The sequence below is a fragment of the Apis florea genome, unplaced genomic scaffold, assembly GCF_048593485.1.
Source record: "Apis florea isolate Af1SG1 unplaced genomic scaffold, ASM4859348v1 contig_37_pilon, whole genome shotgun sequence".
NCBI lineage: Eukaryota > Metazoa > Arthropoda > Insecta > Hymenoptera > Apidae > Apis > Apis florea.
The window spans coordinates 2249925-2272012 of record NW_028256861.1 but is presented as its reverse complement, the minus strand read 5'-3'; the positions used below and the strand labels follow the sequence as shown (position 1 = coordinate 2272012).

Sequence of the window (22088 nt, the reverse complement as noted above, 5' to 3'; positions counted from 1 at the left end):
AATATACTTGTTATAATAAGAAATGGAACAAGGGTGGAAAATTTCAATTTTTATCGGAATAAAAAAAAAAAAGAAACAAGGAAAACAGCAAAATGTTACGATTGCTCTTTTCACCTTTAACGAGAATCCTTGGGCTGGTTTTTTAAGTTCGATGCATTTTTGATTATCCTTTTGATTGCGCTTTTTTTTCGCGGACTGCCGTTTCGTCAGAAATATAAAAAGAAACGCAAGAAACGATTCCTTGTCGAGACGGAAATAATGGTGGACGGAGTATGGAAAAAAGAGTTGGGAAAATGCTATGTAAAGGAAATTGGAAATGGGGTGAGAACAAACGAGAACACACTTGCTCGTACGACGCGCCGAACGCGACTGAGCCGGCGAACAAATCCGCGGTGACTATACTTACATTTTCGTAGACGATGCTGTACGCGTGTAGGAGTTTGCAAGCTGCGTACGCATGCGCGATAAAAATCCTGCCGCGGCTACTATCGCGATAATCTCGAATAATGTTTTGAAATTTTTATTTAAATAATATAAAAAAAAAAGAATATTTGAGAAAAGAAAATTTTAACGTGTGAATTGATGAAGAACAGTTCTCGGAATTGATATGCATTCGTTTGCAATATGTAACATGAAGGATTAAAGAAAGATTAGAAATGTTAAAAAAATGTAACACGTGGATCAGTTTTCACTTAATATTCTTATGCATTAGTTTGCAACTTTGCAATTATACGGCATTAAATCAACGGAATAGTAATCGTCTATAATGAGGAATTTGTGAGATTTTTGTATTCATTTAATTGTAAATAATTTTTTTTTTTAAAACATTTTCTAACATTTTTATGGTAATTTATGGTATAATTTATGATAATATCATGTAGCATAATATAGCAAAAAAAAGTTTTTCAATCTTCTATTTTTATAATTCTCGATAAAAGATGGTAAAACAAGGATAAGTTTATGTCTAAAATTTTACTAGAGAAAATAAAAATATAAAATGTTTTCTCTCTCTCTTTTTTTTTTTTCATTTAAAAATTATCTAGTTATAAATAAAAATGATTAAATAAATAATTTTAAAATTAGAAATTTTACTTATTACAGAATGTCAAATATATTACAAATTCGTCGAAGAGATATAATAATTCGAATTTTCATTAATATTTTAAAACTAAAATAATATACAAATTTATTTGTTTATTTATTTATTTATTTATTGATTCTTTACGAAATAAATTATGAAAATTATGAAATAAATTAGAATATAAAATTAATTAATATTTCTAATATCATTTCTAGAATAAATTGGAATATTTCATTAAATATGCATATATTAAAATTTATTTGTTACAGTGAAAGTAAAAATCATTAACATTTGATTGATTAATAGCAATTAATGATTAACTACACGTGAACTTTAAACACCTCTTTACAACAATTTTATAGTTTATAGAGTAACAAAAATCACTTCGATCAAAAAAGAAAATCAAAAAAAAAAAAAATTAATTTGAAAATATAATTAATCATTTTCTCTTCAAAAAAAAAAAAGAATTAATTTAAAAATCTAATTAATTATTTTCTAATGATCTACATTGATTCATAATTTTCATTTTATTTAATTTTTTATATTTTTTGAAAATTTATTTTCTCTAAATTTTCTCTAAATCTCAAAAATTTAAAAAGTGAATGAAATTGCTCTGAAACGAACAATTTATTAATCAGTGACAATTTCAGAGAGAATATCAATACAACTCTATCCTTACGACTTCATTCGTTGAATACGAAGCATATACATATATATATATATAATCATTAACATTACACAACTTGTCCACTTTCGTCTCTTTCCAATATTGAATTATGTACATTGGATATAATTGATGATATATGTACATAACATTATCACATATCCACGTATCATCAACAATGCAAAATATTTCGCATCTTGAATGTAACAATCGTCTTTAGCTCAATAATATTTGACATTGGCAGCATTAGAGAGTTCTCGAATGCCTTTACTCCCACCTTATGCACATCCATTTGTCAAGATTATCGACTGCTTTCCCGTTACACCTCTGCATCGAATTTCTCTATACTTATGCTACAGTTACATGGGAATTGAACAGATAGCAAGCGGAAACGAAACGTGGGTGAGAAAAATGGATTATACGATGATAAATTTGTATACTCGAGAAGATAATTCTATTTGTTTTTTGTTGAAATAGAAAGTAAAAAGTGTTATATAAACTATTTTATATACATTAGTTTTCGAGATAAGAATCATTAGTATTTTTCTTACATATTAAATTTTTCAAGAATTATGTCATAGAATATTATATTATATTAATATAGAATAATCATGAAGTATCTTTAAAAGATACTGGAGATCAAGTATTTCATAAATGTAAAATAATAATTAGCATTGGAAATAAATATGGTTTTTCATTTTTTTTTTTTTTTTAATGCTTAAAGTAATATATGAAGTATTATAAAATTATAAAATAATGTCAAGTTGTGTTAAAGCAATTATGTTAAAAAATAAGTACAAATACAAGATTTAATAAAAAAGGAAGAATAAATATTCACAATTTATTATTATTATTTCTGAAGCAACTATAAAAAGTATATTTTTCCTTCATCATATATATATATATCACACATTGAATCATAAACTATATTTTTATCATTAATTCATAATTAAAGAAAATTATATAAAAATTTTTTATATATTGATTGTGATTTCTTTAACTTATTATTATTAGTTATAAGTAATTGATGTTACACGTGTAATTATTTCTGAGACAAGTATTTTCAAAATATTTGATCATGTTATTTAAATATAATAATGTCATTTTAAAACTTTGATTACAGTTGCAAAGAATCATTTATTATTATAAACTTTTTATTAAATCATCAAAATTGCATTGAAAAATTGAATAGATGTAACATTGAAAATATATCATATATTAAAAAATTACAAACAAATTCTTTTTTATTAATTGACCATATGCAGTAAAAGCAAGAATTAAAGAGTAGAAGTGATATTAATATAAAAATCCATATTCTAACCTAACATTAAAGAATTGATATATCCAGTAGAGTAAAATAGTACTGTCATGCTACTGTCTGATTCTATTGCCATCTAACGCAAACTTCAATTACTTACAGCTAAAATGCAAATGTTCATCCAAATGCATAGAATATAGAACGATAATATATAGATAAAAGATACAAAATCTAGACAAAAATTTGTTTAGTCATTGGAAGATCTTAAAAATATTTTTTTTATTGCATATGCATTGCATAATGTTTATACTTTGCACATTTTTCTTTTTTGAAGAGAAGAATATTCGTACAGAGATATTGCATATTTTGCTTATTATATAGCATATTTGTATTATTAAAATTGAATTCTTTTGTTATCGACAAGTATTCATAAATATCAATAGTACATTGTCGTTGAAATACATTTTTTTAAAATTAAAATTTAAAATATAATATAGATATATTTTAAAAAATTATATACAAAATTGTAAATATATACTTTATATTATTTGTATATATTTCATGTATGTAAAGATATATACGATATATATATTTTTATAAGTATAAATGGTAATTTCTTAAATATTTGATGAATATGAATATCTGCATTTTATTTATAATTTAATAAATAAACCTTAACAAACATTTTTAGTACCAACTTTTATATCTGTTTTGATTTTTAGAATCTATCATCTAAATCCTATAAATATATTAATATTTAGTGAATATATATCATGAAAATCTTGTATATATTTTTTTTTAATGAATATATATATATATTAGTACAATGTTTAATATAATAATTATATAATTTTTAATTTGATAATTAAAATTTAATTAATCATTTTATATCATATTAATATTTTTTTCTATTATGCTTTTTTAATATAAACAATGAATTTTATTTAAGATTTTTATTCAAAATGTCATATAATATTAATAATTAATAATAATATAATATACGATGCGATAATTATAATTTATTTAACAATTATATATTATATTATTATTATATTATACCATTTAATACCATTCATACTATATATATATATATATATATATATATATATATATAATCATACGTATTCAAAAATATTGTCTGAATATTATCAAATATATTTTATAATATATTTACCGTACAATAACATCTATTAACAAAAGAACATCCAATTTTATCAATTTTAAAATTTATATTAAAAATAATTAAAAAATTAAATAATTTTCACATATTTTTTTATCAATTAAAGTTAAATACGATTGAATACACAATTTTCATTTTTTTATTTATTTAATATATATAATACTCAAATATTTATCGACAATTTTTTTTTAATTATCTCAATTAATTATCATATAAATTCCGTTAAAATCGTACGTATGCTTTGTATACGTATATATACATTGTTCCATTCATATTCATCGCATTATATTTTTTATATTCTTTTCTTATTTCAATATATAGATTCACTGAATTATCGATATCAATTTAATCATTCAATATATACATATATGTATGTACACAAAGCTGTGAGCAGAGAGCGAGAAATAACTATCTGCCCGGTATAATTATAGCAATGAATGATAATTAATCGAGCATCGAACGACAATCTCATTAATGAGTATGCATCGAATTAGACGCGCTTATTGGCCCGCATTTTGCCGTAGAAGGTAAAATACGATGATTGTCATTCGAATTTCGTAATACACGTATATGCCACGCATTGTTGTTGCTTATCGATATAGGCGGAAGTGCGTTCGCCCATATTTTCAGCATGCACCGATGGTAAAACAGTTAGTCACCGGGTGCTCATCGCGAAAACTATCGAAATTCGAAGCACGTCGCAACGTATGCAACGTATTCGTGGGGAACAAAGCAACAAAAGATCTTTTATCAACGTCGTTCCACTCGTCAATAAACATTTTTCATCAAGTTCATTGATACGTCGCTGTTTGGAAATTCAATGCGCTCTGTCTTTTTTATCGACCGGTTCTATAACGACTTTCTAGGAGAGAAGGAATTTTCTTTCTTTTTTTCCCTTTTCGTGAATTTTTTTTTATTTTTTATGAATTCTTCAGAAGCGATATTACCAAAAAAAAAAAAAAAAAAGAAAGCAGAAAATTTTTGCACTGCATTGCTCTCGACAAGTGTTGAATAGTAAAACGTGGAGATAAAATTTCCTATTGACACAAATTGAAATCGTTTGTCCCATTGTGAGGTAATTTGCTCGTCTTGCTACGCCAGGAAATAGACCGCATCACCTCATTACTCGCATTTCTCATAATTCGCACTACCAGAAATTGTGTGCTTGTATTCTTTTTCGCAATGATAAGCAACTATTATGATATGTATATGACTTTCCAATGTTTCTTAGGTTGATCCAAAAGTTCTTTCTCTTATTTATTTAGCATATGCTTTGGCTGTCACAATTTCAAAAATACATGTTTATTTTTCAGATTTCTCTTCTAACTTTCCAATATTTTTTCATTAGGTCTCCATTGTTGAGAATATTATCGATTATCGATCTATCAAATAATGTTAGAAAAACAGGTTACAAATTGATTAGATTATTTACAAGAAACAATTATTTACAATTTATTCTTTCACAATCATACTTGAAATAAAATCACATTAATTTTTTATGATGAAATTTTTAAAAATGTTATTAAATCTCGTTATCTCTTATTTCTTTGCAAATAAATCTAAAGTTTTCATTTTGAAAAAAATAACACGATAGAGGATATTCTACGTAAAATATCATTGAAATATATGAATATTTTTCACATGGATTATCATTCTTGAAATTATCAAAGGTAATAATGTGTAATAAAAAAATTAAAAGAACATTTCGGAGAACGTAATATTACCTTTAAAATTAATAAACAGCATTAAATTTTTATAACACTGTGCTCGCATTAAAAGAGCTTCCTGCTCATCACTTTCAAAGACTTCACTTTGATCCCTGGAAACAATTGATTCCCCTTTTCATCCACCATATCTACGTAATCTTTCTCAATCAACGTTTCGAATCCACATCGTGCGGCCAGTTTCTGAGAGATCGGTGAGGTGAACGCCGTGGACGTTACTGAAATGTTGTATTCACGGCCAATGTCCACTCTGTGTTGTACAGAAATTTATTAAAATTTACATAAAGGGAGTAAATACGCTAATATTAAGATGGAAATATGAAATATGAAAAAAATTCTTTTTATACCTTTATTTCTACGTTATACAGGGTGGCTCATAATTGATGATCAGCGACAATTACGATGAAAGATTTTCCCATTTTTCATTTTGAAATAAAACGAGCTTGGAAAATTTTCAAGTACAATTAAATTTTTGATTAGATACGAGTAAACTATCGATAAGTGATTCTGCACAGAAAAAAAGACACAGGATAAATTTTATCATTTGTCTTTAACTAAGAATTGAAATTGAACATGTATTAGGTCGAAGAGTCGTGTAATGGTATTTCAAATTTAACTTTTTCAAAATTTTTTAAATAAAAGAAATTTACCAGTGAAGGGATAATTATCCAGCGAGATAAGCCAACCTACACAAACATGTAATCACACGCATTCTTATAATTAGCTGAACTCGTTATCATTATTATTATTATTAACTGTCACTAATAGCACATACCAATGTTACATTTGATGTAGCAAATGGTTTATAGTCAGCTTATACACAGCAAATAATACAATATTTATTGCTAATTCATATTTTATCGGGAAATAATTACAGTTGTACTGGAAAATTTTTCAAACTTGTTTCACTCGAATGAAAAAAATTTTGTTCTTTTTTTTTCTTTTTTTTTTTTTTTCACATACGATTATACTTTCAGTACACATTCTTCACTTCTCTACATTTCACTCAATATCTCATAGCAAATAATTCAAAAAATGATTATCCTCGTCAATTTTATTCATCCTTTTTTTTTTTTTTCGGTTCAAATTAAATTTAGTTAAAATAAAATATGTATGTAATTTTGAACGAAGAAATTTGAACTGTTTAAATTTGGTGTGCAGAAACAAGTGCGGGGACAAATGTTTTAGAAATAGAAGGTAAGTGTTGGCACGGTTCCAGAAATTAGTGTGCGAAACAACTGTGCACAAAATGAGCATTTCATCGAAGAGAAATAAATCAATCTTCGATCTTAAGCAGCAATAAATTTACAATAAAGATAAAAGTTCGATTTTCCTAATCGCGTCTCTCTTAAATGTAGATATTGTCTATCCAAGCTGTGAAGACAAGCTGGGAATGGAAAACAATATACCAATATGATTGAACCATTTTGTACCTGGCATTAAGAAGATGACCGCCCAGAGCGGCTCCTCTGTACGACGGATCCACCGAGAGGCCGAAGGCGGTCATATATTTATCCACCCCATATTTCTCAAATACGTTTACCTTTTTGGTCAGCTCGACCACAGTTTTCACTACTTTCTGCCCATTTCTCGACTGAAAAAAATTCAAACGTTTCCCTCAATTTTATTTTCCTGCTTCCTTCGGTCGGATTTTATTAAAACTTACCTTAATCGCGTTATAATCTATTTCCTCCCCCTTGAAAGTCAATGCGAGCATGTTGCATCCCGCGATTATTGGCTTACCGCCATTCGCATTTTCCGTGAACGCAGCCACTGATAAACCTTGTTTCAAAAATTGGATCCAAAAGTTTTTGAAAGTTTCCACGTATTCAGGATCGTTTATTCCGTCTGAAAATAGCAAATGTTTTTTTTTTTTTGCATTTTTTTTGCTCCCTCTAATATTATTTGTCGCGAATAAAAAATAGTCGAACGAATATTCATGGTATGATTTTCACAGTGCGAAAAGATCAGCGTTATCCGATAATTAACTGTGAAAACAGTTGAATCGACGGGAGTTCAAAATAAATTTGAGGAAACAAGCAGTTGAAACGAAACAGGAAAAATAAAGTGGTAGAGAAAAAAGATTTTATGATATATATGGTTGATTCGCGTATTTTAATTATAAATTATTTTCTAAAAATATATATATATATATATTTTAACATTTTAAAAGAGAAATTAAGATTTTGATAAAATTTCGAAAAGGAATGTAACGAAAGGGAAGGAAAATTTAAAGAATATTGCATTTCTAAGTTTCTAATTTTGGTAGAAAAAAAAAAAAAAAAAATTCACGTTTAAAGAAGATTTTAAAATGATGGAATTTTTTTTTTTTATTAAATCTCTGTTCATCGTTTGGTTTTATGGTTTTATGGTTCATCATTTGAAAGGTTCTTTTCATAAAACATTATTATTATATATTTCTTTAATTTGTTTCAATTATTTCAATTTTTTTTTTTTTTTTTTTTTTGAGTTTCACGAGAAATTTCGTATTACTTTTTTTTAAAAACACACAACGAAAGATATTTTTCGAGAGATTGGGGCCATGCATAAAGAGATATTACCACAAACAAATGACTTATCATAAACTTGTAAAATTTAATCTGTTTATAGATAACTACTAACTTCCGACCAGATTACTGCACCATTTTCAAGATGAATAAAAGAATTGTCTTTCTATAAACGGAGCCGTATGACTCCTATTTTATATATGACAGCGTTATATTGTAAATAATTATTTTATGAAAAATAAAATCAAACGAAATATTCTTATATAAATTAAATAAAAATCAAATAAAAATATTAAAATTATCTTTTCATCGTGTCTTTTCAAATCGAAAAATGGGAGCATAGCTTCTATTGTTTCGAATAATAATACAAAAATTAAATAATCAAATAAAGATATTAAAATTATAATTCTCTTTCTCTTACTATCTACGTCACATGCAGAAATAACAATGTCACGTAAGTACATATTCGTGGCCTATTCTTAATGTCTCCATCATGCAATTTTTTTGTTTTGTTCCAGAATTATGCTTCGATTAAAAATATATATATATATACCTGAGAAGAAAAAGAGAAAAACGACTTACCCAAGGAATCAGACATGGGCTCGTCCGCGATGAAATATTTACACATGTGATCAATCACATCCTCGTATCTGTCTTCCGGTATCTCTTGAATAGAAAATTTAATCGGAGCACCCGTGTCCTTCCTTTTAGTTTCGATAATTTTCCACACTCTCGGTGGACCAGCTGGTTTTATTGGAAAAATAATTTCCCCTTCCTTTTTGCTCATTATTATTTTATATTCACAACTGTGATGATATACGTGAGCAAAATTGCGAGAAAAATGGGCCGATTATGCGGTGTATTAAATTAATGAGTTAATAAGTATCAAATGTCACTTGTCACCGTTACTGCTACTTTGTTGAAGACTCATAGCCGAATGGCCTATGAATTGTGTAACCGCAGCAGTTTTGTGTTATCATGCACGCTGATTATATAGTTTTATAACTGTTACGAGCTCTATATAATTTCATTTTTCTTACGATAAGTATATATATATATACATATATAGGATTGATAACTAACTTTATCCGATATTTATACTGCAATTGTGTAGATTGTGTGGAATAATTAAATATGAAATATACGATTAATCGAAAAGGCAATTGTATATACGAATCGTTGATGATATTAATGAATATTTAAAACGATCAAGCGGAAATAAAAAGCGCGCTTAGATAAAGAAGATTATAAAATTATATTTGATATTGATATTTTTATTATTTTGGTAGTTCGTTAGTTTTCGTTTCATAAAATACGAGCTTCCGTTTGAAGAAGAAATGGACAAATGATCCTCATCACAGTTGCTTGTCACGATGCATTTATTGTCTACATTTTGTGAATTATCGTCGAATCAACGGAGTTAAAATAAAAAAAAAAAAAAAAAATAATATCCAATTTTAGAAATCATAATTGGATACTTTTTTTTATTTATCAATAAATTTTTGCTTTAGCATATTTTTTCATTTAATAATAATAATTTTTCTTTGATTATTTTGAAATATTTGTGAATCACGTGTATTACAATTTTTAGAACAATTAAAAGATTATTATTAGAAAAGTGTTTCTATAAAAAATTCTTTTATTGTTTCGTGTCAATTATTTACATTTACATTTTCTTAAATCTTAAATAAAACGTGTTTACAATATTTATTTCTCTACAAAATCTGTATTAAAATCATAATCATCAGATGCTGAGATGTTGAATTCTTCGAGTTGGCCCGCCAACTTGATAGCTGCTTTTTCTATAAAATTCAAATAATAAAGTAAAATATATATTGAAGAAATATATATAATTTTTTTTTTTTTTTTTTTCTAAAAAGAAATAATGTTCTTACCTCTTCTAGCTCGTTCTTTCTTTTCTTTTTTAAATTGCAATTTATTCATTTTATTTAATTTCTGATTACCTTCAATTTCAAAAAGTGGATCTGTTTTCTTTTTTCTCGTTTCATCCATTTTCTTTTTTGACTTTTCCATTTGTTTTTTCTGTTTATTCTGAATTTTAATTTGCTACAAAAATTATTATTAATAATTATAATAATTATTCTAATAAGAAATATGTATATACGTGTAAATTAACTTACTGCTTGCTTTTGCAATTCAACCTCCATAGCAGATAGAACTGGCCCAGAACTTTCAATTAATAATGGATCAGTGGTTTGTTTCTTTAAAGATTCTTCCTCGAAATTATCAAGCATCATTTTTTCTTGTGCAGCAAAACTTTCAATGTCGAATTCTTTACTGACTTGGCTAACTATTTCTGCGGATACGTGACAATCCGGTTGTTCCGGAGGAACAGTATAATATCTAAGGAAACAGTACAAATTGTTATATTTTATATTTGATAATCTATAAAATACAATGTTTCATAAATACCTAATTTTTCCAGAATTCCAATCTTCCAAAATACTGCGAGCTGCTGCTATTGTATCAGGTACTCCACCTTTTCTGAATTTCCCCATTCTGGTAGCTTTTAAAGCAAAAAATTCATCAGGCGTTGAATATTCCGTTATATTATACATTTCCATTATTTGTGGTTTGGAAACTCTTTTCAAAATAGCAGTTGCAGGTGTGTATGGATCTTTTAGAGATTGAATTTTTACTGCATTTTTTAAAGCTACAGAAGATTCGTCTGCATTATCTCCAGGATTAGCAAAAACTATACCTGGAGAATCTAATAATTTTATTTTAGAGTCTAATTGCACTGCTTGCATAGCTTTTGTTACTCCTTAAAATAAAAAAATTATAAATAATAAGAAAAATATAAACGTACGTTATATTTACACAAATAAATTTTATAATCTTATACTCTAAATACCTGGAGTACTTCCCACATTACACGCTCTACTACGTTTTAAAGAATTAATAACACTTGATTTGCCAACATTTGGAAGTCCAACAATTCCAACTCTAATGCTGGTTTTAACATTTCCAACATTTCTACAATAATTTGCAAGCAGTGATAACAATAATTCAGCACCAAAACAAGTTCCACTTTGTATCATCTTTTCAGTTTTTTTTCCTAATTTTCTTCTACCCAATCTCTTAGCTTGATCTTGAGTGGAGGCTTTAAATGCTACAGCTGGTAAACTACTACGTAAATATTTTAACCATTGATCTAAATTTTCTCTGGGTACTAAATCTGCTTTATTTAAAACTATTACCAATCTTTTATTTCCTTTTGCAGATTGTACAGCTTCTTCAACCTATGATTTATATAAGTTATCTTTATTTAAGATATCTTATGTTTATGATATATTTATCCAATATCTATATTTAATATACCTGTTTACATCTAGTTCCTAAAGGATCTCTAGCATCAACAACTTCAAGAATAACATCAGCTGCATCTAAAACTTTTTTGAATTCTTTGTAATAAGCTTTTAATGAATTTTCCTCTTTAGTTAATGCATCTTTTATTTTTTCATGTGGAGTATCTATTTCCATCTCTTGATGTTGCTGTTGTTTATTCTCTGCGGCTGAAATTAATCCTTGCAGACCTGTTTTAGCAAGTTCTTCTTGTTTTTTTTGACGTGCAGCTTCACGTTGCTTTTGCTTCTCTTCTTTGTGTTGTTTTCTCATAGCTTCTACTTCTTTAAGAATATCTTCCTTAAAGGGACATTGATTCGGAACTTCAATTATTTTTGGTTTGTCTATAAAACAACAAGAAATCATTAATATCTATGACTATAATAATCCAATATAATATACGATTATAATATTTACTTTTAGGATGTTTCTTTGCTTCTTTTCTTAACTTCCTATTGTGTTCTCGAACTTTTTTCTCAATTTTATATCTTTTTCGAGCTGGCATTCGTTTGCTCGGTTTCTCTATAATAAATTACATATAAACAACAAATAAAACAAATATAATAAATAAAACTGTGAAAATAATTAGTTATAGAAAAAATATGTTTTTTGTTCAAGAAATTTAGGATAAACAAAACTTTCAACGTATGTTATAAATTGTATTAATTGGAGACAATAATAATTTAACTTACTTAGACAAAATTTCGCCATTTTTTAAAATTTGTTATATTAATTTTCAATATTTATATACAATAATAATAAATTAAAAGAACAAAATATATTTTAATACATCACGTGGATGTAACTATTAATTAAAAGATAGGTTAGGAAAGAGTCAGGCTGGTAAACATAAGTATACAATATGTATTGTACATTTGCATGCACTGTATGCAGTGCATGCAAATATTCATTTGTATTTAATTCGTTTTTTAAAAATTACAAATTTTGATATTAATTTTAACTTATATAGATAGACAATTATTTTTTAATATTGCTAATTTATCAAGAATTCATAAATAAATTCATAAAATTCATAATCAAATATTATGTTTGATTTTAAGAAAAATAAATAGAAAAAAAATTCAAAAATTAGGATGACAATTGATAATAATTTCGATCGACATGAAATCCATGAAATTACGTGTCATGTTATTTGTGCTGCGTCGTTGACAATAAAGTGATAAGTAGAAATTTAAGTAGTTATGTGAGAAACCGAAAATTGTTGAAAGACAGTGAAAGGTGTATTTGTATGCATATGAGAATTCTCACACTTTCATTCTGCTTCGCAAAAACTAGTTGTTCGACATCATAGAGAAGAGATCGTGGCGGTAAAGTCGGAATGGAAATTCTCATAAATTATTTCGTGCAGTGAAATCGTTGTTTCATAAAATTTTCATTAAACAAGTGATACAATTTCTCTATTCTTATTTTCATGGTAATATCGTTCTCTCATAATAATAATAATAATAATAATATTTTTGTGTGAAATTAAAATAAAATGTTGTATTCACGGGATAAATAACAAGTGTTTCTAAGGATTCTTTTTCTAAAAGATAATAGAAGATACTTTTTTTTCAAAAAAAACTTAAAGTCTTCCTATTATTGTTTGCCAAAGAATAGGAAGATTCGTGTCTTTGATTCTATATACGATGAATCTTTTCCGCTTAATATTCCATTCCACACCTTGCGTGTTTTGTTCGAATTTACAGTACAGAAGAGGAGAATAAAAAATTCCGCGTTTAGAATGCGCACATTCGAAAGACGCGTGCCGTCTTTACATTCGATTCATTAGTAGAAAGGTAGTGGGGGTAACGTCGGCTATCGCCGATAGACGGCGTGCGGCGGAGCAGTTCATTTCTGTAATGGCCGCCGTCTGGCGTTGTCGGTGAATCGGTCTCTTTCAGAATCTCGCGAAGAAAAATTTGCACAACATTATCGTTCACGAAAATCCAGTGTACAGTAATCCACGTAACAAGAGGTGTGGAGTTCGCTCGTGCATAGTGCGTATGGTGGTGTATAATTGTGACTCCAGGGTGGACGGTCGATCGAAAAAATTCAAATCGGATGTGCGTGGTGTCCCACTGTTTACTCGACCCACCGATCGTTCAGATTCGTGGTAGATTAAAAAAATCGTGCTAGTAAGAGGAAGAATTGTAGATCGAGATCGCACGATATGCAATCGAACATCATCGATCAACGTCGAGTCGTGTCGGAGTCTCGCGATTCCCTCGAACCGACGTTCGCCTTCGGACAGTAAACAAAAGTGACAGCGTGCGGATGCCGTTCGGTCATGCCTCCCGTCTCGTTCGTGTTTGCCGACAGTATTTGACGTCTTGTTCTTCTGCGAGCTCGAATTCCCTCACGTGGTTCAAGGTCTTCTAAAATCAACTTAACGTCACGTTGCCAACAGACCCAGTGAGTTTCATGCCACTTTCGCGATCGAATGTATTATCTCGAGTGTGTTGTCACTGACAGCAACGCCGAGCGCGCTTTTCCCGGTTTTCGTTTGTGTTCTCGTGTATTCTCCAAGGACTTGGTGCCAGAATTTTCGACACGAAGGACATCGTATCTTCATAGAGCATAAAGCAAAAGGAAATCACTGTATCAATACATCAATCTCGGTTTTGCAGGTATGTTACTTCGATGCATCAAATTTTTTATCTTTATATTTTTGCAAATAATTCATTTTATTGTAATTTATATTTCCGTAATCAAGTATTAAAGACGCGATGAAAATGCAAGAGAATCATCTTCTATTTAAATGTAAGAGCGTCAAATCTTTCTTGTTTCTTATTTAAATATTATTTCAACAACAGAAGTTTAGAACAGAGATTTAAATGATAATATTTTTCAAAATTGGAACAAAATATTTGATCCCAGCAGAAAAGACTTTCCGCTGTCTAAAAACGCATCAGCCCGCGACAACATTCTACCAATTAAACATAATAAGTCTCTCGTAATTGCGCATGGTACTTTTATCATAAATTGCGATTCTCGCGTGTGAAAACGGTCATCTGCCGCAACTGGTGGAATAAGAAGTAGCGCTGCTTTGTAAATCAAATTGCCGTGCGCGCTGTCTAACGTATCACTGCGTATACTCGGCGAACCTGCATACATATATCCGCGTTATTTAACAAATCTGTCCGCATTCCCGGGTCTTGAGAACTTGGCATATACATTAGAATGGCACGCCGCGTGCATACCGCCAAAATTTTCACTATTTCTCTTGCCTATTCTCTTTTCAACGAGCCTTCTCGCGTAATCGTTAAAAAGATACAAGAAAAAGAGATTTCAATAATTTTTACTAAATATTCGTGAAACCATCATGCTACATTGACTCTGTACGGAAGTATGTGAATACATAAATAGAGAAAGTCTTTTAATTTATATCTGAATAAAAAGTGTAAGAATGATCGTAATTTGATGGATATATATGTGTATTTTATTATTTTTTTAATTCTGTATTATATAAAGGAATAGAAATGAAACTTTTCATGAATTAGTTAGAAATAATTTCCCTATTTATATGCTCCTAATTCCGTATGATGCGTCGTTGCAATATCAGAAAGGTTAATTCAACGAATCGCTCCTCTTCACCGTTTCCTTTTAAATTCGTTTTTCCAATTAAAGCGTTTAATCAATAAATATTAGATTCACTATATTTTGCGAATTTTATTATAATATTTATTAAAATAATTCAGTTTAATTTTTTTTTTTTTTTAATTTAAATAACATCAATTAATCGAATTGTTCGAACTATTTTTATCAGGAATTGGATTTTACTTATTTTTTTTTTTTTTTTTTTTTAGAAAATGAATTTTTATTCCGATTTGTTGGTAATTTTAACTTTTAATTTTAATTTTTAACTTTTGAAATATTATAATGAAAGAATAAATTTCATAAAATATTTTGACTTATCTCTACGTTACGTATCTCTAAGATGCATAATAATATATAAAAAATTCAGAAACAATTTCTATAACGAACAATAATTTCTTAATTTTTCATTCGTCAAAGATGAAAAAGAAAGAGCGCATATATTTTTATATAACGTTTCTTTCCCAGGCTGAAGTCTCCTTCCGTATTTCGAGAACGCTCGAAGAGGTGAAGAGAGATGTGCCAAGTTGCGTCGTTGCGGATGTTCCACGTGCTCCCCGAGTTCATCGACGCCTTGTCGCACTGCGTCCCGTGCTAGGACCATGTCCTAGCGATACATTCGACCCGCCCACCCACTGCCAGAGAACAGAGAGCGGCTTAAAATTTCTTAAATGTGATCCGTACAACAACTCGCGACAACGCTCGTCGAACTCGTCGAATCGTCCCTGAGATGCCGGCCCTCGAGGACGCAGCTCGCCGAGTGTCGGCGTCACCACAACAAGACTGAGCCACGACCCGTGTAATGCGGCGCGCAGAGGCGGCGACCTTCCGTCCCGATTCAACCTGCTCAATATCCCCGCAATAACGGCGAAAATGTTCGGCAAGGTGCCACCCTCGAACACGCCAGGCCCACCCACCAACGATGGAGGGAAATCCTGCGCCAGGCCGACGGCCGCCACCTGCCTGCCCTGTTTCTCGGTCGACGAGGCCCCACCCGTGCTCGCCGACGAGAAGCCGAGGCCTTGGAGGGCCAAGGACAACGCGCCCGTTGTCTCGGAGGCACCCTCCACGGGGGCGGAGGATAAACAGAGGATCCTGTGGAGATCCAAAGAGAGCTGCACCGCCTCCGTGATACTGGAGCCACCTGGCGTCACGTTGGAGGACAAGTGCAAGCCCAAGAGGGCGAAGGAGGCGACGAACGAGTGCCCTCCCGAGGACAACAAGGTCAGGAGGTGCACGATGGACGAGAGGAAGGGCAGGAGATCCGAGCCGACCGCCGACCATTGCTCGTCCAACTTCTCTGCCCAGTCATCGAGCTTCGAGCCGACAGCCAAGAGCTGCTCCAAATACAAGGAGGCCGTCGGAAGGAGTCATCAGGCGGGATTGAAGAGCCTGGCCAGCCACAAGTGCCCGTCCAAATCCAGCAATTGCGGGGCGAGCACGAAGTCGCAAAGGGTGCTGTGCTCCACCAGCCTGAGCAACCTGAACAACGCGGACAACGGGAGGGAGAGGGAGGTCTCCTCGAAGCTGGTGAAGAAGCACGCGGGCAAGGAGCAGCAACACTTGCCTGGAAAGTCTGTTTCGCAGAGGATAGTGGGCCCAGGCAAGTGTGCGAGCAGGTGTTCTTCGGATACGAACGACGAGGTGGCCAACCCGCCGATGGACTACACCACCGCCGTGATCCAGTCGACCGACGAGCCCTGCCAGAAGTCGAAGCAGAACGCGGACGATATCCCGGCCACGCCCGCCACCTGCGAGCAAAGAAACTGCAGGGGGGATTTCGCCACCTCGACACCCGCCAAGGATTGGATGAAGTCTAACGGGGACGCGTTGCAGCAGAGCTGCGTGTCCTGCCTGCCCCAGGATCTTCCTACGGAGCTGCAGTTGTCCTCGCCGAGGAATTACAGGGAGAAGTGCCGTGACCCGTGGCGGCCCACCGAAATGGAGAGCAATATTTGCAACGTGAACGTGTGCCCCGGTCCCGATGCGTATCAGGACACAAGCACGAAGAGGAGGACGGGCGCCTCCTGCCAGGCGTTGAGGCATGCGGTCGCCTCGTTGAACCGATTGGACGATTTTTATATGGAGAAGATCGGCGCTGGCTTCTTCTCGGAGGTCTTCAAGGTAGGATTTTCCCCCTTCTTTTTCTTTTTTAAGTTTCTTTCGATATAAAATTTTAAAATTGATCGATTGGATACGAATAAATTATCAGTTGCTCTGCTTGTAAAAAAATGGGGAATAAAAGTCGTTTAGTTTTCGAGAAAATTAATTCTTAATTCAGTTTTGTGATATATATATATATATATATATATATATATATATATATATACTCGTATTTAATTGGCAATTAATCAATTTTACTTTCATTTGTTTTTACTTGAAAACAAAGTTTCAAATGAAAAGAATTTTTTTTTTTTTTTCGTGATTTAGTTTTTCGTGTGATAATGATCACGAATCATAATCACGAATAACGGAACACGTAATCTATTTGGTTTAAACGTAAGATTCAGTGAAATAAAAAGTCTAGGCAGATTAATATAATAGAATAAATTTAATGCTCAGTCATGCTTATGAAAGATTATTTAATTATGGAAGATAGTGGTAACCATTTATTTCAAATTGATTTGTTCTTAATAAAATATCAGGTTAAGATTCTTTCACATGTTTCAACTTTTGTGAAACAAATATAATTATTGTATGATTTGAGGTGTAAATTTTGAAGAACTTTTTAAGAAGCAATATTTCATAACGCAGTTTATTGCTTTTTTAATTTTTTATCGAAGATAATAAGTGTTTTAGTCATTCTTTTTTAAGAAAATATTATATTTCACTGCTATTTAGCGTCAAAAATAAAAAAAAAAAAACTCTGTCTTTATGTCTTTTTTACTGTTATTATCTTCTTCCATATTTGAGCAATATTTACGTAATAAATTTTGCAAAACTGTGACAAAATTTATTACAATTTAGTATAACCTCGTTAAGTTTTATTCTATTTGATTAATTTTTACTTGTTTCTTGAGATTTATCTTTTTTTTTTTCTTTTTTTTTTTTTTTTTTACAATACATTCTAAAAATTCTATTCATAAATAAATCTCTTAAAGAAATGGAAGAGATAAAGATATACTTTCAGAATTTGATAAAATGTTAAACATTCTTTTTTATAAGTAATGAAATATCTGATATTCAAAAGATAGCAAAAAATAATGCACATTTGATTGATTAGATAAATTTTATATCAATATTATCAATACGTTTAATATTTTTATAAAATTCGATTATTCTGAAATAAAATCGCAAACTTTATTTTAAATTAACGTCGTTCGAAACACTTTTAATTCTAAATATAACTATTACAAAAAATATAAAATCTCTCTTTGATCGTTTTCCTATTATTATTTTTATGCATTATGTTGTTAACATTTGTTAATCGGAAATAATGTTATCCAGTTGATTCACTTCGACGATGATTAAATATCGATGAATGCATTCAATTATTCCATGACTTACTCGTATTAATACCATTCTTAATCATGTGATTATTCGTTGTTAATACGACGTGCAATTAATCTCTTCCCTGACTGTGAGTGAATTTTATTTATTTAACTTGGTTTCGTTTGTATACAAATCTTCGATTTTTCAATTCGATCGTCCCGTTTCGCCTTCTTTTCCTCGAAATCGTGCAACTCTAGTTATTTCGATTTTTCATTTGAGAGCATCAGGAATTGATGCTTTTTTTTTTTTTTTCTCCACGATTTTCAAGGTGAATTTTATTTATCTCGGTTTCGTATACAAACCGATTATCACGCTTCACCTTTTCTTCGACGAAAGTAAACTTGCAGCGCTAGTGACCCCTAGTATTTTCAATTTTCATTTAAATTCTCGCCACGAAGTGTTGACTTTCAGAAAGTATATTTTTAGTTTTCTATTAAAAATTCAATTTAACTTTTAACTATATAAAATGTTCATTCATTCGTTTTTTGAAAAATCAAATTTCATATTTTTGTAAAATGCAAAAGTCAAGCCATTATATCTAATTTTCTATATTTTTCCCTGCAATCGTGTGAATCCTATCGTAATTTTTGCTAAAATAAACATCATAATGATATAATAAAATGATTATCCACACAGTTATGGGTTTAGTTATCATTTTATTGTTCGAAATTTGATTGCCATTACGCTTGAGTTTCTTTTCGAAAATTTTTTTCATCCTTTTTTTTTTTTATCTTTTACATAGAAAGTACATATTTAAGAATCTGCTGGACGATGAATTAATAATAATACCATCGTAAACGGGAGGATAAATTGTCATTGGGATAACGGTTCCCAGTCGGAGAAAATGGCATTTAACCATATAGAAAGCTTCTCCGTATATGGTACAACCAATAATCAATGCCGAAGCCAATTTAACTAAGTGCCGTGTCGTATTTTTACCATATATTTTTATTTATCGATCAATCAGTTAGATCATTGAATTTAATTTGATTTAGAATTAAAGGAAATAGGGACGACGATTTCCAAGTTAATGCAATTATTAGATACGTGATAATAACTGTTGATAACTTCACTTAAATTATATTATTTGTCGTCCGAGCACGGCAGAGTACAGATTGTTCAATTTAATTTAATTTTGTTTAACATAAATCGAAAAATATTCTTTTTTTTGTATAAATAAAACGAATATTAAGATGTGTCTATATAATGATGATGATTGTGCACTATTAGATACGATAATAATAAGAAATTGATTAAAGAAAAAGAGTTTATGAATTTTTAATAATATTTTTAATAAGATTTAATAAACATAGATTTTAATAAAATTTTCAAAATTATAATTTTTTCTTAAATTATAGAATATATTATATTATTAACATTATATTCGTGGGATATCTTTGAAAGATTAATTTAAAAAGCTAAAAAAAAAAAAAAAAAAATTGATACATAAAAACATCAATTATGGTTTACTTATTATAAATTGATATTAAATGAAGGAAGATGGAAGGAGAATAAGAGGACGGTGTGACAGAGATATCTTCATCCTCCTATTTTATCTACTTTTGCCAACTTAAAATACCTGTAACTCAATAAAGCCTCAGCAAACATTTTTCTATTTACTTTGATCTCTAAAATCGACAAATATATTAATATCTTATTTTTATTACGTATTACATTTATATATTTAAACATTTACAAATTTCATAAATCAAACAATTATTGATATTTTTAAGCCACACATTAACAACTTATTTACACATTTTTCACACTTTTCTTCAAGATTGAAATATGGACTGTGCGTTGCTGGTAACTTGATACTTTGAAGATATGGCCATTTCTACCAAATGTAACACACACACACACACACACACACACACTGACATGTATTATTGGTGGTAGTTAATAGAGTTCAGCCAATTATAAGAATGCGTGTGACTCGACTGTGTGTTTGTGTAGGTCGGCTTATCTCGTTAGACTGTATATTTTTCCACCAGTGTGCACAGCAGCGTACAGTAGAAAATTTCCAATTTGTATTTGCACGAAAATGTTGTGACATAACGATATGTATGGCCACATTTGCATGAATCACGATCTTCCTTCTTCCAAAGGAATTCGTTTCATGAAAAATCGATCTCTCTCTCGATTGGTCAAGGTTGATTGCATCTCGTCGACTTTTTACGCACCTAGAGCATCGTCTCGGCGTTCTTCTTGTGTATGTACACAAACGTTAGGCTGCTTTCGTGACAGATTATTATTTATTCGTGTTATGGAAGTTTTTACGCGCTGTTTGAACGTTTAGATCGTTTAGAGTGCTTTAACGTCAGCCAGGGGAATGACGCAGAAGTTTTTTTTTTACAGTTTGCTCGATATTCAAATCCTGGAAGTAAGTTGTTCTTTATGTTTAAGAATTGTTGTGTAACAGTTAACGTGGAAAATTCGTGGAAAATCTTCGCGTTAATTTTACGATATTTGCAGATTTATAAAGATTACTCTATAAAGTAAATATCTTATTTGGATTGTAAAGTTTGAGAGTGTAATAAATAAGATTTCTGATTCAAAAAATATAATTGCAGAATATATTTGCTTACACTATTCTTCTAATGAACATTTTCATGCTATGAAATTCTTATCTAATGCAATTTGATCTAATTAATTAATGTGTAAATGTTGTAATAATTATAATGATGTGCAAGTATCAAAAAATTTTTTTTAAATTTCTTTTATTGATTTACTTGAAAAAGAGATAAGAATAAATGTACAAGTTATTCAAAAATAATTTTTACATGGTAAAATGCATCATTTGCTAAAAATAAAAATTATTAAACTTTACAAAAATTATCGAAATCTATTGATTTTATATATTTTTGTTCAATAATTTTGAATGAAGAAATTCAAATTAGATCAAAGATTATATAAATATAATCGAAATAAGAATTAAAAAATAAATTATAATTTCTTTAATTTCCCAAATATAATTTCCCAAATTGTGAAGACCAAGGATAAATTTTTTTTTTTTTTTTGTACATTGTGAAAATTTCAATTTGTTCGTTAACTACACTAGTATACATATATACGGGATAAGGAAGAAGTAGGTTTCAGTTCGCACGTACTTAGATCCACTGTTCAGGAAGGATGCTATAAGTCACAATTTCCTCTTCGCCCGCAACCACTTCCTCTATTGCGCGTTCTTCAGCCTCTACCTTCCACCGCTATTAACCG

The 22088-nt window shown here is 30.1% G+C and overlaps 4 protein-coding genes and 2 long non-coding RNA genes across 7 annotated transcripts in view; 2 read left to right on the top strand and 4 right to left on the bottom strand.

Annotated features, from left to right (window-relative positions):
• The window catches only part of CCAP-R (Crustacean cardioactive peptide receptor), an 82330-nt gene extending 81959 nt beyond the window's left edge, over positions 1–371 (bottom strand). The window contains exon 1 of the mRNA XM_086916191.1: positions 115–371. The gene's annotated coding sequence lies outside the window, so the exon portion shown is untranslated. The remainder of the gene's footprint in view (positions 1–114) is intronic.
• Positions 372–5406: 5035 nt separating this feature from the next.
• On the bottom strand, positions 5407–9415 carry LOC100869459 (arylalkylamine N-acetyltransferase-like 2). The gene is made up of 5 exons (XM_031920659.2): positions 8997–9415; positions 7574–7755; positions 7341–7501; positions 5908–6157; positions 5407–5565 (listed from the first exon to the last, which is right to left on the bottom strand). The coding sequence occupies exons 1-4, from the start codon at positions 9199–9201 to the stop codon at positions 5956–5958; spliced, it is 750 nt and encodes a 249-aa protein (XP_031776519.1). The 5' UTR covers positions 9202–9415; the 3' UTR covers positions 5407–5565; positions 5908–5955.
• On the bottom strand, positions 6243–7334 carry LOC147656278 (uncharacterized). The gene is made up of 2 exons (XR_015294790.1): positions 6558–7334; positions 6243–6414 (listed from the first exon to the last, which is right to left on the bottom strand). It is a non-coding gene; the product is annotated as an uncharacterized LOC147656278 (long non-coding RNA).
• LOC147656277 (uncharacterized) lies at positions 8496–9577 on the top strand. The gene is made up of 2 exons (XR_015294787.1): positions 8496–8868; positions 8933–9577. It is a non-coding gene; the product is annotated as an uncharacterized LOC147656277 (long non-coding RNA).
• Positions 9578–10035: 458 nt separating this feature from the next.
• On the bottom strand, positions 10036–12668 carry Ns1 (Nucleostemin 1). Its single transcript, XM_003691210.4, has 8 exons — positions 12473–12668; positions 12198–12302; positions 11757–12124; positions 11290–11677; positions 10848–11199; positions 10556–10778; positions 10310–10481; positions 10036–10216 (listed from the first exon to the last, which is right to left on the bottom strand). Exons 1-8 carry the CDS (start codon positions 12489–12491, stop codon positions 10122–10124), a joined length of 1722 nt encoding a protein of 573 aa, XP_003691258.2. The 5' UTR covers positions 12492–12668; the 3' UTR covers positions 10036–10121.
• A 960-nt stretch (positions 12669–13628) lies between these two features.
• cdi (serine/threonine kinase) overlaps positions 13629–22088 on the top strand; it is a 55291-nt gene continuing 46831 nt past the window's right edge. Inside the window, exons 1-3 of one of the 2 annotated variants that reach the window (XM_086916162.1) lie at positions 13633–14195; positions 14311–14410; positions 15846–17501. In XM_086916162.1, coding sequence (XP_086772288.1) covers positions 16251–17501 — 1251 coding nt within the window. In that variant the 5' untranslated portion in view covers positions 13633–14195; positions 14311–14410; positions 15846–16250. Of the gene's footprint in view, positions 14411–15845; positions 17502–22088 lie in introns of both variants that reach the window. The other variant, XM_086916163.1, reaches the window with a different exon arrangement.